Source organism: Anoplolepis gracilipes, chromosome 7 (genome assembly GCF_047496725.1).
Source record: "Anoplolepis gracilipes chromosome 7, ASM4749672v1, whole genome shotgun sequence".
NCBI classification, from domain to species: Eukaryota; Metazoa; Arthropoda; class Insecta; order Hymenoptera; family Formicidae; genus Anoplolepis; species Anoplolepis gracilipes.
Genome location: NC_132976.1, coordinates 13,140,772 through 13,159,117, shown reverse-complemented (window position 1 = coordinate 13,159,117; position 18,346 = coordinate 13,140,772). Strand labels below are relative to the sequence as shown.

Below are 18,346 nucleotides of genomic sequence, written 5' to 3'. Positions count from 1 at the left end.
GTTATAATAGAAGTGTAGAACTGAAGTAAGGAAAGCCATCCTATCAGAGCAGTCGCAATTTTTTTCTTTATTAAAATTTGAATAATGTGACATTTACAGATATACATATATTACAGATGATACAGATTTATTATAAATAAATAAAAATTTTATTCACTCTCTTTCCCTTTTTCACCTTCTCTTATTTTTCTCTCTTCCTCTACACTTCTTTCAATCATTAATTTATATATATTTTTTAATGTGCCTATTTTCTAAAAAATTTTTGTTAGCTAAAGGAGTTTTATTTCATAAAGATTTTATTTTTATAAAGAATAAATATATCACAGTTTATTAATTATTTGACATGAGACTCTTTTTTGAGTAAGATTCCATTGACACACATTCTGATAATACAATCACTCATATCGACCGGTACTTAAGAATTTTCACTATATCAGACGCGATTAATCAATTATTCTGCGTTTAATTGACCATGTTCATGGGATATAGGTAAACTATTGAGTTCTATAACATATTGGAGTGAGCTTTGAAGAGTCAATTCATAGACTATACATGGAAAATATACGTTGGATGGACTATTATCTTTGTCAGGAATTGATACCATACAATTTTATACAATATTATAATTAAAACATTAACTTTATACGTACTTTACAAATTGAAAGAAAAATAAATAATTTACAATTATATTTTTAATTTTACTGTTTATAAATTTATGAATAAAACCAAACTATTCATTTCTTGGAAGTTGTGTACTATTGTACTATCGCTTTTATTGCTAAATATCTGATGAGAAATATTTTTAGTTATAAAAAATGCAGATTTACTAAAATGTAATGCAAGAAAAAAAAATAGATTCACTAATTGTAAGAATATACATTTTTTTCTTTCTAATTTTGACCTAAATTTTCTATAAAATAATATAATTATGTTTAGAATTATATCTTAAATAGTTTTAATATTATCATAACTTTATTCTTTACTCTTTATCCTTTATATGATTATAGTAACATATATATAAATTATTATCATCAATTACATTTATAAAAATAACAACTTTTTAGAAACAAAAGCCATTAAAACCTTAGTAAAATAATTATAGTAAATAATTATAGTAAATTTTTTAACACACAAATAAATAATAGAATTTAATAATTATTATATATGATTTATAATACTGTTTCACACAAGAGCTTTTACATATTTTATTCTGATTTTATTTTTTTCACAAGTTGTGATATAATTAACAAACAACAATTATATTTTTAAAAATCTCAATTTAGTTCTTGTTTATCCCCTCTTCGTTCGGTTATTGTCGGTGCGTTGCACCGCATTCGTCGCGCGTCTTCGGCTATTTTCATTGATCTCCGGACGCGTTTGCGCGCCGTATAATAATAGTGTACATCGTGGCCACACGATTGCGATTCTCTGGTTGCGCTGAAGTCTCGTGATGGTTTGTTGTCACCGGCATTGCAATTTATCTTCATTTTTCTTTTGTAAACAGTTTAACTAGAATCCGATTTAGCGCGATTGCTGTTTATCGTGAATATCATCGTGATTGTCGTCATCAATAATTGACAGCATTGCCGCTTTTGCCACCGCTGTCATTTTTGTCATTGTTGTTATTGTTGAAACTAAATTAAAAAAGTGTAACGTTACGTTCTCATCTGCAGCAATAGACTGAAGCAGCTGCTATTCTCTTTCTCTTTTCCTCTTTTCTTTACCTTTCCGCCCTTCCTCTTTTTCATTTTCTCTTTCTCTCTCTTTTTTTTTTTCTCTTGGGAGCCATCATGATCCCGTATACCACGTGCTTGTCTTTCGGTGGTCGTCGCGATGCCCGCGGCTGGGTAGTTCTATATGATGAAGTCTCATTCTACTCGGTGAGTCGCTAAGTATCACGCAACATAAGCATTTATTGTCAAACATATATTTATATAAATCTATATTGTTATCCATAAGCGGGCTTGTTATCTAAGAGCATATTTAAATATAAATTTATCCAATACGAATGTACATATTATAAACACATTTTCATCGCGTCTCCTTCAAAATTTGATGAATGATTCAATATATTTTTAAATAAAGGATAAAAATATTTAATTTTTTTCAAAGCTTTTAATTTTAAAGTTAATGATTTTGTACGTACATTTAAAAATTAATTTGTGTAAATTGCACTGACTTTATTTTTAAAAAGGTATAACTATCTCATTTGAAAAATTGGTAGATGTTAAATGATTTTTGTATGTTTACAGAAATATATATATATTTCTGTAAACACACAAAAATCATTTAATATATATAGACACACACACATCACATAAAATGTTCCACAGTTATTTTTTATAATTTATTTATATCTTCAAAAATGATTGACAATAGAAAAAAATAGTATGAAAAAATTAAATAGGGTAATAATGTTTTATATCCTTTTATGATCTCATTTTTTTCTTGAATACAATATTACATAAAAAATACAATTGCATTTTTTCTAAAATAAAATCATGAAGTGTAATTTGCACTAAATCAATTTTTCTGGTCGTATAAAAATATATATGTATGTATGAATAAGTATAAACTCTGTTTAAAAAATAAAAACTTTGAAAGATATTTAAATTTTTTATCTTATATCTAACAATAAGAATTGAATATTTACCAATTCATAATAAACTTTTGAGACATAACAATTCTTAATTTATCTTTAGCACTTGAAGCATCTTCATTGTTTTTAAAAGTAGGACAAAATTTTTGAAAACGAAATTATTCACTTTAAAAAGACATTTACTATAATTGATAGGATTTATTATAATTGATAAAATGTATTTTCTTAAAAAAAATTTGTTTAAGATTTTAAGATCATCAATATTGTTTTATTGTGTAATTTATTTTTTTTTGTAGTATTGGTAACGTAGTAATGGTAACTTAAATTAATATAATTCTCAAATGATTTTGAGTTCAAAAAATTTATAGACGTCCAAATTTCAACAACTTTTTTAAAGATATAAGATATTTTATATCCATTAAATAAGGAAACTTATTTTGCATAAAGCAATACAAAATCTATGCTTTAAAAAATATTATTATCTAATGAGTAGGAAAAAGGAGTGATAATATGATAATCGTATAGTTTGTCATTTTTTCTAATTTTATGATGTAAAATTAAGATTTTATTTTTTCAGATTCACTAAAGTCTTACTTATATATGTACAGGGTGTTTCATTTTAATCGCCCCAGGCAAATATTTCGAAAAATAATTAAAAATTCAAAAAAATGTTTCAGATTAAAGTTATATGGTTTCTAGGGGGAGATAAAATGGTGCCATTAATTTGACCTTGAATAATTGTTGAAGGTCATATAAAGGTCACCTTTAATTTCTTAAATGGAGCCCTCCATTTTTCATTGTATTTTCTTATAGCTTACTTCGAGAGCTTTCCAAAACACTATAATAAAATATTTTTTCATTAAGTACTTTTCGAGTTAAGGCTTGAAATTGTCAGTATCGCCAGCATTAGCATTACCTAAGGTGTATCACGTAGAGGTTGCCGATCGGATTTACATCTCTTTTGTGTGAGTGCGTGCGTGCGTGCGTGAGTACATATATGTATATAAATTAAATACTTAAATATTTTAACTAAAATGATAATCAATAAAATTGTGTAAAATTAACCAATTTTTTTCTCAATGTATCATTTACAATAAAACAAAACTAAAGGAAAAATTAAAAGAAAAACCAAAATTAATTATAAATTATTTAAGAAAATATTTAAAACTAAATTCTAAAACTACAAATTATTTAAAAAATATTTAAAACTAAACTCCATAAAATCAAATATTTATATTAGAAACTGGAATCAAACATTAAAACAATATAAATATCGTAGACAAGGTTTTACAGAATATAATTACTAATTAAAAAATTACAATGGTAAATAAAAACTAACATCGCAAGTGGATAAATTTTATTTTAATTCGCAAAATGTTCAAATTCAAATGTATAATGAACGTACGTTCGGTCGTTTTTTTTTTATCATCTTCAACGAAGTTTTAATACAGACGTCAATAATATATCAAAAATAAATAAAACCAATCTGTAACAATATCAAATAAGAAATGAGATGATTGAACATACAAAAGATTAAAAAATTAGACATTGTCAATACAAATATAAAAATTTTCTTTTTCACGTTATCAAGAGTAATAAGAAATTCAAGAATATAACTTTTAAATCAAATCTAGCATTGAGATGTGTCACCTAGTTGATGGCTAGGAAACATAAAAGGAAATGAACAACCAGATGTATCTACTTTTATACAGGGGCATTCAGGATTTTGAAATAATTAAAATTCAAAAGACGGAGCAAAACTAAATAAAGACGACAAGAAGAGAAATAGATAAATAACTTACAAAGAAATTATGAGAATTATGTAAGGCAACTTATAGAATGGAAAAGAAGAGTCACTTGATTTAACCTTTACAGGACGGGCATATTTTTTCATAAAGTTTTGTAATTTGAAGTAAGAATTTTTATATCTTTATTATGTAGGATTTTAAGATGTATATATGTCTAGTAATTTAGATTCAAATTAACGGAGAACACTCAGGTAATATTAACGTAAAAGCTTTATTTAAAATGAGAATAGTTAGTACAGAACACAACTGAAAGTTCGGAGACAAATCGTCGTCAAAATTCGTCCGCTGATAATCGTTACGTGTTTATCGCTACACGATTTTCTCGAGACTCCTTGCCAGTATTCTCGTCTCGATCAGCGCAGTCAAAACAAAAAAGAAAAAACACCGGTCGTGACGAACAGCTGATCCTCGCACTCTACGCCATTATATTTCATATTATAAATATACATTTCTACAAATTTTACATTTAGAACAGACAATATTTCCCTCTAAATCCCGCACTCTACACTCGGCCGTCTTGTACTGACATATGACCTCGTATGTCTTTTTCCATCTTTACGAGCTCGGCTCCAACAATCGATTTTTATTCTTCTGGTTTATCCTCCTCAGCATCGTCTAACTCGATATCGCTGTCTTCGCTAACAACATAATTTCATGAAATCAGCTACAGTCGATGTTTGTTGTGGTCTTTCGTGCTCTCCAACTTTGTGAACCAAATAGCGATTGTTGCGTAAGACTTTCGCGATTCGGTAAGGTCTAAGATATTTTGATGCGAACTTTAAACCAGGAGCATGTTACGTACGTTTAAACGATTAAGTCGCCCTCACGATATAGTCGTGCTTTTTTACATGCCTTGTTATATACACGGCAATTCTTTTCCTGTATTTTGGCGATATTTTCTTTCGCATGGATTCTTAACTCATCTCGATCTTCTTGGAAGAAAACTATCCATTCATTCTCTAGTAACTGGCGAATATTATTGTCATTGCGTAGGCGTGCGTGAGTACCAAGTAATAGATGGAACGGCGTAGTTGCAATACTTCGGTGCATCGTAGTGTTCAGATACAACTGAACGACATCCAAATACTTGAATCACTCTTCAGGTTTCGGAGCGGTCAATTTTGTCAAGAGCGGTATGAGCGTTCGGTTCCACCTATCCATTTGCCCTAGGAACTCCTGTTGTCGTCAGTGCTAGATACCCTCGCATTTGCAATATCCTTGAAACTCGCCTGAGGTAAATGCAGTACCTTGATCCGAGATAATTCTCCTTGGATTATCGAATATAGTGGTTTGCTTTTTGAGACGATCAATGACCTCGGCTGCGCTCGTCGACTTCGTTGAATATAGCCACGTGAATTTGCTAAAACCTTCCACCACTACAAATATGTGTTTATAATTTTTCCTCGTTGATGCTAGCGGACCCAGGTGATCAATGTGGTACGTGTCGAGCGGGATCTCACCCTTTCCAATGACCGAAAGAAAACCTTCTTATTTTCTTTGTTTCCTTTCAGCCAGTATACAGTACAGTATATAATCGATGCAATTTTGGACAATTTTTTCACTTTTCTGACGCAGATTCCGAATATAGTAGTCTCGCTTTATAATTGTTTCGGTTTTTGCCGCTGAAAAATATCCTCTTTCGTGAGCTCGTCTAATAATCTGTGAATGCATCGCCTTTGGCATCACCAAGCGATAATTGTCGTCAACTTCTTTGAATAGATCACCTCGAATGATGTAGCCGCTTCTCTGATTTTCTGCTTGTTGAACGATTTTCCTTATCTCCTCGCCGTCATTCTGAGCTTTCCTGAGTCGGACTGTTACATCGTCATCGCTCTCGTCAATTATCTGGCATGCAAATAACAGGTTCCTGTTCAAAGCGTCGACATGAGCCATACTCTTTCTCGGCCGATGTTCTATCTCGTAATCGAACTCCTTCAGCAAGAGCGCCCATCTTGCCACGCGCACGCATAAATCTTTTTTATACATAGTTAACGCGAACGCACGACAATCTGTAATGATTTTAAAAGCTATACCTAACAAATACACTCTAAACCTTTTTAATGACTTTATTATGGCAAGAACCTTAAGCTCGTAACTAGTGTATTTCTCTTCGGCAGGCATCGTCTTGCCGCTCGCGTAATATATATTGGGTGCATTGCACCATCGTTACTGCTACGCTGTAAAAGTATGGCGCCGTAACTATGCATCGATGCATCGGTATGTAGCTCAGTCTCCGCGCCTGCCCTGTACAAATTTAACACCGGCACATTAATTAATATCAGTTTCAATCTTTCGAAAGACTCCTTCACGCGCATCGAATCTGAACTTCGCTTTAGCCTTCAGTAAATTCGTCAATGGTCGTGCAATCATTGAATATCCCGGAAATTTGCGAAAATCCTGTCAAACCCAAAAACAATTGCACCTGTCGGATAGTAGTGGGAGTTGGAAAATTTTTTACAGCATTTGTTTTACGCTTTGAAGGTCTAATACGCCCTTTTTCAATTATATGACCTAAATACTCGACTTTCGTTTGCAATAAATTACATTTCTTCCAATTGATAACTAAACCGTTCTTATTGGTCGTGTCTATACATACAAGCTCAAGGTTTTTCAAACCGGCCTCACAATCCACCGAGGGCACTATCAAGTTGTCTATATAAGCTAGCACTATTCTTTCGCGAATAAGATCTTTAAACACAATATTAATAAATTTCTGAAAAATCGCGGGTGAATTACAGAGACCGAAAGGTACTCTGAAAAATTCATAATGCCCATCGGGAACTATGAACGCAGTATATTTTCTACTTGATTCATCCTTCTGCACGTGAAAAAAGCCGTTTTTGAGATCCAACGTACTGTTGATATCCTTGCATTTTGCAACGCATCCAACTGATCTTCAATAAGTGGGAGAGGATATCGGTCTTTCTCAATTTTTTTATTTAGCAAACGAAAATGAACGCAAAGTCGGTTCGTACCGTCCCTTTTTTTACCAGAACGACCGGACTCGTGTACAGTTCAGACTACATGTCAGAGTCAGATGGTTGAATAATTTCACCCTTCAACCACTCATCTATTTGCGCATTGACCTCACTCCTCTTGCATGACGACAGCCTTCTCGCCTTTTGATAAATCGGCTCATCGTCTGTTAAAATAAGCCGCTTTAAATTAACTTCTCGCGTTTGTTCAAGCTTATACTGATCCACGAGACCCCGTACCGCTTGCTTATGGGCATCGCTTTGCATGTGTGACAAGTCTACATCAACTTCGCGATCACAGCCTACTTCGATTTGACATATTTCAGCAAAAGTACCGTCATTATCAATCAACGGTTTGATTTCAGTTTCTCCACGCTTTATGTTTAATTCGATTGTGTTAAGAAAATCTCGTCCAATTTACAACTTACTTCGTAAAAGATCGTCCGTAACAACATTAACAACAATTCTAAACGAATTTCCGTCAACCGTAAGCTTTGCCCAGAAGTATCCCAGTCTCGCGTTTTCCTTGGTACCTACACCACGAAACGGTGTTACAGTATTTTCGAGTCACGGCGCGCCAATTCTTATAAACTCGTTCGCTCGCATTATTGTAACATCCCTTCCGGAATCGATGGTATCCGGTATCACATTAACCGGAACGCCATTAATTAGCACGTCTTTCGTTTGCTTTCGTCGTTTCGAGTAATCTATTGCGCAACTATTTGTCGTCGTCGTGTTTACTTTTGTCGGGCAACTATGCGCGATATGACCGTACTTATTATACGCAAAACACTTTTGACCTTGCGTTTTCGTCGAACACGCTAAACTTACATAATTCTTTATGCCACAATTGAAACAACGTTTTATTACGCTCTTTCCTCTCGCTCGCACTCTTCTCGTCGCTTTTCGCGTTCACATCGTCCTTGATGTATTTGTCGTTCCTGCGCTTTATACCGTCCCTCCTCTCGTCGCTTCTCGAGCTGGTCGTTATAGTCAGGCAGCCTCTGTCACGCAGCGTGATCTCGTTGAACTCCTGCAGCATCTCATCTTTTGTCACAAATTCTCTGACTCGGGCCAAGTCACGAAGATTCTGGTCCGGTATTCCATCGATTATATAGCCCAAAATTTCGTCGTCTTCTATGACGATGCGATTTGCCATAATCATCTTTTCGTGTACGTACTCATGAAATGTTTCGTTTTTCTTCCACATTCGCTCCTCAAATCTATGTCTCAGCGCGATCTTATTAGGTCGATAATAAAACATATCTCGCAGTTCGTCAAGAAGCTCGTCAAGAAGATTTCATGCCGATATACTCTGGTTTAGAATGAAACCATTCCATCGCTTGACCTTTAAGCCTCATATCTATCAAAATCTTAGTGAGATCGTCGCTCAACTTGTACGTAGCTCTGAGGAATTTCACTTCTTTTTCCCACGTCTCGAAAATATCAGAATCACCATTGAAATAACTTAACAGATCGGCTACGGCGGTTATGTTGACCTTCGCCGGCAATACAGAAGAAGGCGTCGCCGTTACCCCCAATTGGTCGCGATCCATCGCTACGGGTACAACCGCCTATCCACTCAATATATAATTGCTCTGCATTTGCCGTAAGAGCTCGATTTCACACCCTGGCAATGTGAGCTCTCTTTCGGCTAATTCCTTTTCACGGCGATATATCTCCATTTTTTGCTGATGCATCACTTCCTGTCTCTCGCCACCACGAGAAATCCTTCGCCATACACATTCTGAGAAGAATCACCACCGTCGCCTTCATTACCAGACATTACACGATCACCCTGCTGCTCATCGTCAATCAACAGTGATGTCGAACCAGTTGCGCGCTCGTCGTTTCCATTTACTGCTTCATCAAGCCACGCATCATTTGGATCAGCATTATGAAGTCTAGTTATTAACTCATGTTTATGTCCCGTGGTACTCAAATCCTTTTGTCTCAAGATCTCCTTAAGCTTAGCCACTGTAAACAAGCTCGGGTCCTTCATCATTGGGTTGGACATTGTCCTTCCTTTTCCTTATTTCGTCGTCTTGATGCGTCGTTTGTCTATCCTTCAACGTCGTATGCACAGTCACTTACACCTCATACAAATGTCGGTCTCGAAAATTAAATTCAACGTCTTTTTCTTATTTATCTAACATCTTTGTATTCAATGTCTCCCGTCTCACCTTTCACATGTATTCTGCGTATATTTACAACTTTCGACCTCATGGCACATATACTGATACACGTATATACATTTAACGGTTTTTCGAAAATTCTTGAACGTTCGACTTCGATATAGCAAAAATCGTCGTCCTCTTGCACGTCGTCGTTCACTTATAACTCGAGAACTTTCGCTCTACACGAAATCAGCGTTTTCTTCTTTATCACTTGTTCCTGTACTGTCTCGTAACAACACTTAAAAACCATCTTTTTCCACTCATCGCCCGAAATGTTTCCGTCGAATCCCGGCTGAGTTCCCAGATTTTGTAGGATTTTAAAATGTATATATGTCTAGTAATTTAAATTCAAATTAACGAAGAACACTCGGGTAATTAACGTAAAAACTTTATTTAAAATGAGAATAGTTAGTACAGAACACAACTGAAAGTTCGGAGACAAATCGTCGTCAAAATTCGCTCGCTGATAATCGTTACGTGTTTATCGTTACACGACTTTCTCGAGACTCCTCGCCAGTATCCTCGTCTCGATCAGCGCAGTCAAAACAAAAAAGAAAACAAAACACTGGTCGTGACGAATAGCTGATCCTCGCATTCTACGCCGTTATATTTCATATTATAAATATACATTTCTACAAATTTAACATTTAGAACAGACAATATTTCTATTTAAATCCCGCACTCTACAATTATATTGTTATACTATGAAAAATAAGCGACTCTTATAGAGCCAATTATTGGCTTCTCGTCCGGTACGGTAACAAAAATAAAAAAATTCCACAGAACCATTATAAAATTATAATTATCAAAGAGTTCATCTTTTATCTTAGTTTCGAATGAGAAATAGCCAAAAAATACATATTCACTAAAATATATATGAGTATATCATTAACAGATGTAACCTGTGAAAACTTAAGTTTTTAAATAAAATTTGAATTTGAATTACCCTTATGTAAAATATTTAAAGTGAAAATAGTTCAAAGCCAAAATATTGGCTTCCCGTCCTAAAGGTTAACTAGAAAATATATTCCGAAATATATTTTTTTCTATAACGGAACAATATAAGTAAAAAATTGAAATCATAATCTCTATATCACTACGCATGATCGACGCACGCAGTTTGTAACATAAAGAACGTTTTACAGAACGTTTGTAACATATGTAAATCTATAAACGCATAAATACAATATTAGCAAATATAACACTAAATTTATTAATACAAGAAGAAATAAAGAACATGAATATCTTCTTTACAGTTATATACAATATTATAGATATCTTACAAAATATTGAAAGTGACATGAGAGATTATATTTCTTACTAAAAAAAATCATAATTACATGAATTTAACCGTTTCGAGCTTTTCATGGTAGTTCTGTAATGGTATAGGCTTCTCCCTCCCCCCTCCCCCTCCAGGATTGATTTCTAGACTATATGTAAAAATGTAGTGGCCACCATGAAAAAAATCTTATAGTTATTCGACAATTTTTTGTCAAGTTTAGTTTTTTATACTTTAAAGTATAAAAAAATTTGAAGAACCAATTTTTGTTGTTTCACACAACTCTTTTTTGAGTCAGAATGAAAAAAGGAAAAATCGATAATTTTTACATTATTTTTATTCATTTGTATGTTTACATGTTTGTTAAAAAAATTTGACAATTATACCATTTGATGGAGTAAAGTTGCGGCTTTAAGAATCTTTTTTACTCATTGTGATACGATGATTTTTAACGGAGTTATGAGTGATCGAAGTCAAAATGCTCATTTTTCATTTAATCAACGGTAACTAAGTAAAAACAATCGTAGATAAATTTTAAGAAAATAATTTTGTAGAGAAAACTTTAAGCTTTCACATTAAAAACATTAAAATTTTCATAGATTTTTTTTTAGACACGTGACAGGCCCACAAACATGAGAAAAAAATTTCGCATTTTGTCCAGCAGCTAGTTTTCTACACGTAAAAATTACCAAACTCACAGAAACATAAAAATAATGGTGAGCTTTCAAAAATGAAGATTTCAAGCTTTAAAACTCTTTTTTTTAATTTAAATTTCGTTCATTTTTAACGAAGTTACAGCTGGTTGAATTTTGTCTATTTTTCAAGAAAATTCAAGTATTCCTCTAATTGTTGTGCGTAGTATGTATAATATTATTATACATAATTATATATAATTATACTTTAGTTTATAATTTACATTTTATTTGATAATGAATTAAAAAATCAGTAACTTATGGTAAAAGAGTCAACAGCATACGATAAGATTTACTTACACACTTGAGGAGTATCACACAATAATTAATTATTTACAATCATATTAACAATGCAAGAAAATATAATTTGTATGTATAAATGCATACATTTTTTGTTCACATGATTTTTGTCATCTCATCATTATCATATTTATTATTTTTTTTATAAAAGTCTTATAATGTGAAAAATATTAATTCCTTATTAATAAACACCAAAAAAATTACATATAAGGACATTTCTAAAACAACTGCCAACTAAAGTAGATAATATAATAAAAAATTTCTAAAACAAATTTTTTATTATATTATCTACTTTAGTTGGCAGATTGAAATTATACAAGAGATTATTTATTATCAAAAGCCTGTAATGAATTGAGCATCAATTTATCTGTTTTTATTATTTTATGAAAATTAACAATTTATCATCATATTTCTTTTTCCTCTACTTATGTATTTTTCTTTTTTAATATTATAACAGGTGCTGACAGAAAGAAATCGTGTACTGTCGCTTGGATTCGATGCGTTTATAGTAATGCGTATTCCGCTGCACGTGGTTATAAATAAAACTATATTGCACATATCATCTTATTTCGCAGTTGTGTAAGCGCATCTGTTTATTGATAGCACCGAATCATTGTATCTATTAATCTTGGCATCTCGTCAAACATTCTTTGTTCGGTTAGCTCTCTTTTTAATATACAATATAAAACATTTTTCTCATATATGTAATTTATATATTTATATATTCATATATTAATTTATATATTTATTGCTATATAATATATAATAATATAATTAGTATAATAAATAAATAAATAATATGAAAATTTTTATACATAAATTATTTACTGATAATTCATACTTGCGAAGAAAAAACTGTCGTTATAAGTAGCAAGTGCCATGAGGCGGATACGGTTGGGGTAGAAGGACGAGGATATAAAGGTATTTCTAACTTATTTCTGAAAAATGCGTTTTCAAAATACAATTTTATTATATATATTTGAATTTGTTATTAAATATGTTATAAGTTTTGTTATATAAAACAAATTTTAAAATTTTCAAAAGTTGAGAGGAGAGAGAACTTCGAAAAACATAACATTCTCGAAAAATCTGTTGCATCGTTATAAAATACATTGAAAAACATAAAACTTTTGTTTAAAACTTTTTCTTTTACTGTTTCGACAATATTCGCTCAGAAATATAAAAATAAATTTTTTAACAATGTTTTACCCTCTTAATGGCCATGAGGGCATAAAGAAATATCTTGTCTCCTGTTTTGTCCTAGGCTACAACATATTCAAAGCTCATTAAAATTACAGATGGATACTTTCAATTCTTTCCTTGTTAGGAATGTATATTCTATAACATATGTCAAGGTCATTAACGAGGTGTTTGTTAATGTAAACATTTATCAAAAAATTAATGTAATATGTTGAGAATTGATCTATCGTTTTCCGCAATTATGTGTTCGTAATTCGTGAGCGGTAACGAGCCTAGAGAAATTGCATGCTCCGTGTGCGAGAGCTTAATGCGCTACAACAAGTTTGGCCATCTATGTTCTTTCGTCAAGAAATAATCACTGTACATCCGTTGAGCTCTGTTTTGTTTTGGCCGTGCTCGCTCACGCGTGATTGAACGAATCTGTGATTCAATAAAGTTATATCACGAATATCTTCCAAGTGATTTCAGGTGTCTACTCCATTATCTTTAACATAATATAATATGACGAATATGCAGAGACAAATATGTATGTAAATGTATAAGCAAATAATTATTTTGAAGAAAGTACTCACATCTCTCTCTCTCTCTCTCTCTCTCTTTCTCTCTCTCTCTCTCTTTCTCTCTTTGTCTCTCTAAATAAGTGAAACATCGCTTCATAAAAGTGCTAATTTTTAAGTGGTTAAATAAACAGGGAAAGTGATCGAAAGTTATTAAAATCGTAGTTGCATAGACCGTGATTAACCATGAGCCGGGTTATCTACCTGGGATGTGCACCGTATAATTTGTGAGTGCAAAAGCTGCGTTTTTCTGTCTGAAATATCGAAGCCTCGACAGGTAGACATTAATGGTGGACATAAAAGTGCTGACATGTGGAAGTGGACATAAAGATAACTGATCGTTTACGCTAATTAGCGTTTTCGGTCGATATCTATCGATATAAACTTTGAATATGATGAATATCGATATTCGGCATGTAAGAAGACAATAAAATAACCAGATAATGTAATAAAAGTCATGTAATAAAATTTGTTATTATCCAAAATGTGTGAATAAACATAAAGTTTATGACAAAAACCGTGAATTAGTGCCGTGTCAAGGTCCATTTGAGAAATTTACAATTGAAAGCGATAGGGAAGAAGACATGAAGAAGTGTCGACATCGACGAAAGATAGGTTAGGATCAACAGGATCTACAGGATCGATTACAACACCAAGTAGTAGAAACAGAGTAGCAGGCACGAGAGGATTATTGAGTATTGATTTAAAAATATATTGATTTATAAGAATAGTGAAAGAAATGAAAGATGAGACAACATGTAAGAAGGAAGTCAGGATTATGATTAAAGAAGTAGTTCGAGAAGAATTGAGACATGTTAAATAAGAACTGGAAGATTTAAGAAAAACAATACAAGAAGGAATATCTTCAGATGGAACACATAGAAGCTATAAAAGCAGTTAAAGAGAAGAAAAAAGAAAATGTTCTAATTATTAAACCTAAAATGCAACAAGAGAGTGAAGTTATCAAAAAATTGATTAAAGAAAAGTAGAAATCGAAAACATAACGATGGGAATAACGAAATTAAAAAAAGGAAGTAAAGGGATAGTGATCTTAGGTTGTGAAATTGTAGAAGAAATGGAAAAATTAAAGACGTCAGTATAAGTTAAGTTGGACGAAAATTTCAAAGTTACTGAGTCGCCGCAGATGAAACCTAAGATAAAAAGTGTCAATATCGATAAAGAAGAAATAAAATTGGATGATAATGATTTAATAGATGCAATCAAGAAGCAGAATAAAATTGGAATAAATAAAGAATTTCATATGCAAATAGTAAAGAAAGTAATCAAGGAGAAAAGAAACTACAGTAATCAATTGGGAAGAAAAAGAAGAGAAAAAGGCGTCGTAATAATTGAAACAGATGAAAAAAAAGCCATGAGTTAATATTAAGTAAAGGAAAAGTAAACGTAGAATGGAAAAAATGTTCTGTATTTAATTATATTAATGTCAAAAGATGTTTTACATGCTAGGGATATTATCATATTGCAAACAATTGTACACGAGATGAGACATGCCACAAATGTGTAAGAAATCATAAAGCAATTGAATGTAGCGTGTCTAAGAAAAAAATTGCGTAAATTGTATATTTAAAATTCAAACATACAATCTGAAGATAAGTAATAAGTATGATGCACTTGATCCAGAATGTTCAACATATAAAAGAGCGATACAGGAGGAAAGAAAGAGGGCTGGCTGAGAGGATAACAAATAGCAGTTACAGAAAGAAAAGAAGCTAATATTATATACAAATGCGCAAAGTTTGATAGCACATAAGGATGAGATACAACATCAAATTATGAAGAAAGTAAATCTTGCAATCATAAGACTGTCAGTGTATAGGCTGACTGATGCAATTGAAGATAGTGAAGTGAACGTTCCAAGTTATACTATAATTAGATGTGATGCGAAAAATAGAAATACAAGAGGGGCTATTTTATATGTAAGACATGATATTAAATATGAAATAGTATTGGTGAAAAAATAGTGTCGAACTGTTGATGTATTGTGATAGAGATAAAAGAGAAATTGTATAAAGGTGTGATAATGATATTATATCATTTACCGAGTGCATCGCACGGTGACTTTGTAAATTTCTAGAGAATATAGTAAAGGAGTTAGTAATAAAAGGAGATTATATGGTAATGGGAGACTTTAATATAGTTAATTCGTTTTATACTAAAAAGTTACAAACGGTAATGACAAGCTTAGAAATGAAATAGTATATTAATAAACCGATGAGAGGATGAGGTTACAAAGGATAATCAAACAAATATGGATTTATACTTTGCTAATAATAAGGTACAAGTACAAGTAATACATGAGTCTAAAATAACAGATTATGCGTGCCTAGGAGTTGTATTAAGCGCGAGTTAAATTATAAATAAATATAGAGAATTTAGCAGTAGAAACTACATTGAATGTAATGTAGACGAGTTTAATAAATTAATAGAAGATAGAATAGAGCAAAGTCAAGGTAAGCGAGAGATTGAAGACATTTGTCGATAATATAGTAAATGCACTATATAGTATAACACCTAGGAAAAAATTTAGAATTCCAAAAGTATGGGAAGGGAAAATATGGTTTTCACAGATGATATAAGAGTAGCAGCAACTAGGAGGGATGTAGCATACAATAACGCCTTGTTCGACGAGACGCAGCAAAATTGGATGCAATTCAAAAGTGAAAGAAATGCAGTAATTAAATTAATTAGAGAAAAGAAGAAAGAATATTATGAAAATATAATAGTTTGTAATAAGAATAACCCGACAAGAATGTGAAAAACTTTAAAAGAAATAATTAGAGGTAAAAACTAATGCATATAAGAGAAATAGAAGATATAAATTTTGAAATATTAGAAGACATGAATGAGTGCAATATATAGCTAATAAATTTAATATATATTATATACAAAGTATTAATAATATTATAAAATCTATAGATAGTGAAAAGTTTAGAAATGCAGGTCCGAGTGGAAGTCCGGGCAGTAGAAGAACTATTTATGTTATTGAAAATAATAACGATATTATAGAAAATTTTGTATGATTAAAATAGAGGATTTAAAGAAAATTGTGGTTATGGAACTGATAAAAAAGGAAGGGGAAATAACTAGTGATATACTGAAAGCATTTTACGTAATAAAAGGGAAGTATGTCGATCTAATAAATAATTCTTTAAGAGAAGGTTGTTTTCCAGAGAGTTTAAAAACATCGACAATAATACCGATCCCAAAAATAGAAAAAGCTAAAAAAGCAAGTGAATATAGGCATATTAATATGTTACCAAAGGACCCCGCACAAAACCAATGGGAAAGTGGCCCCAGTCAAATTGGCTGAAATTTTAGTATGATGTAGTCCTGACTATCCTGATCAAAAGTCTCAATGGCCACAAGTTCAGAAAATAGCTAGTTTCCGAGATATTTGATCTCAAAGTGTGGAAATCGGTGATAGCTCATCGTGAAAAATTCTTATTTTCAAAGCTTTGTAACATGTTTATATATACAGAGTATTTCATTTTAATTTCCCCAGGCAAATATTTCGGAAAATAATAAAAATTCGAAAAAATGTTTCAGACAAAAGTTGTATGGTTTCTAGGGGGCCATAAGATGGTGCCAATAGTTTGATCTTGAAGAGTCACATAAAGGTCACCTCAATTTTTTTAAATAGCATCTCCTATTTTTTGATACATATTCTTGTAGCTGATCTCGAGAGCTTTCCAAAACACTATAATAAAATGTTTTTTCATTAAATATTTCTCGAATTATAAGGCTTCAAAGATAGTTGCAAATTCAGATTTTCTCTTAAAGATAACTATGTGTTTTCTTTACACTAAATGATTTGTCTCATTATTTTGTGCATAAAAGTATTAGGGTAAGATAATCGAAAAATGAATATTTTACGAGATATCTTGTATTTTATGTCAAAATACTGCAACTTTCAAGCCTTATAACTCGAAAAGTATTTAATGAAAAAATATTTTATTATAGTGTTTTGGAAAGCTTTTGAGGTAAGCTACAAGAATATGTAATGAAAAATAGTAGGTACCATTTAAGAAATTAAAGATGACCTTTACGTGACCTTAAAACGACTATCCAAGGTCAAACTAATGGCATTATCTTATGTCCCCCTAGAAACCATACAACTTTTGTCTGAAATATTTTTTTGAATTTTTAATTATTTTTCGAAATATTTGCTGGGGCGATTAAAATGAAATACCCTGTATATACATACATACATACATATATATGTATATATATATATATGTATATGTATATACATATATATATATATATATATGTATATATAAACATGTTGCAAAGCTTTGAAAATAAGAGTTTTTCACGATAAGCTATCACCGATTTCAACACTTTGAGATCAAATATCTCGGAAATTAGCTATTTTCTGAACTTGTGGCCATTGAGACTTTTGATCAAGACAGTCAGGATTACATCATACTAAAATTTTAACCAGTTTGACTGGGGCCACTTTCCCATTGATTTTGTGCGAGGTCTTTTCGAAAAAGTATTAGAATTAGTAGTAAAAAAACAAATTGAAATGTACCTTCAATCTAATGATATTATAACGAAATATTTTAGAAGACAGTATTTGTGTGAAACGGCGATTCAATCTATTATCGACAAATGGAAATTGATAGTTAGTGAGGGAAAATGGTAGGGGTAATTTTTATGGATCTTAAACGAGCAGTTTGAAACAATAGATAAAGAAAGATTAATAGAGAAATTATATCAATACGGAATTAAAGGT

At 31.7% G+C, this 18,346-nt stretch overlaps 1 protein-coding gene across 1 annotated transcript in view; it reads left to right on the top strand.

The window, feature by feature from the left end:
• The first annotated feature begins 1,319 nt into the window (after positions 1–1,319).
• Positions 1,320–18,346, top strand: part of LOC140668128 (uncharacterized) — a 165,270-nt gene continuing 148,243 nt past the window's right edge. Inside the window, exons 1-2 of the mRNA XM_072896799.1 lie at positions 1,320–1,453; positions 1,674–1,880. Coding sequence (XP_072752900.1) covers positions 1,791–1,880 — 90 coding nt within the window. The 5' untranslated portion in view covers positions 1,320–1,453; positions 1,674–1,790. The remainder of the gene's footprint in view (positions 1,454–1,673; positions 1,881–18,346) is intronic.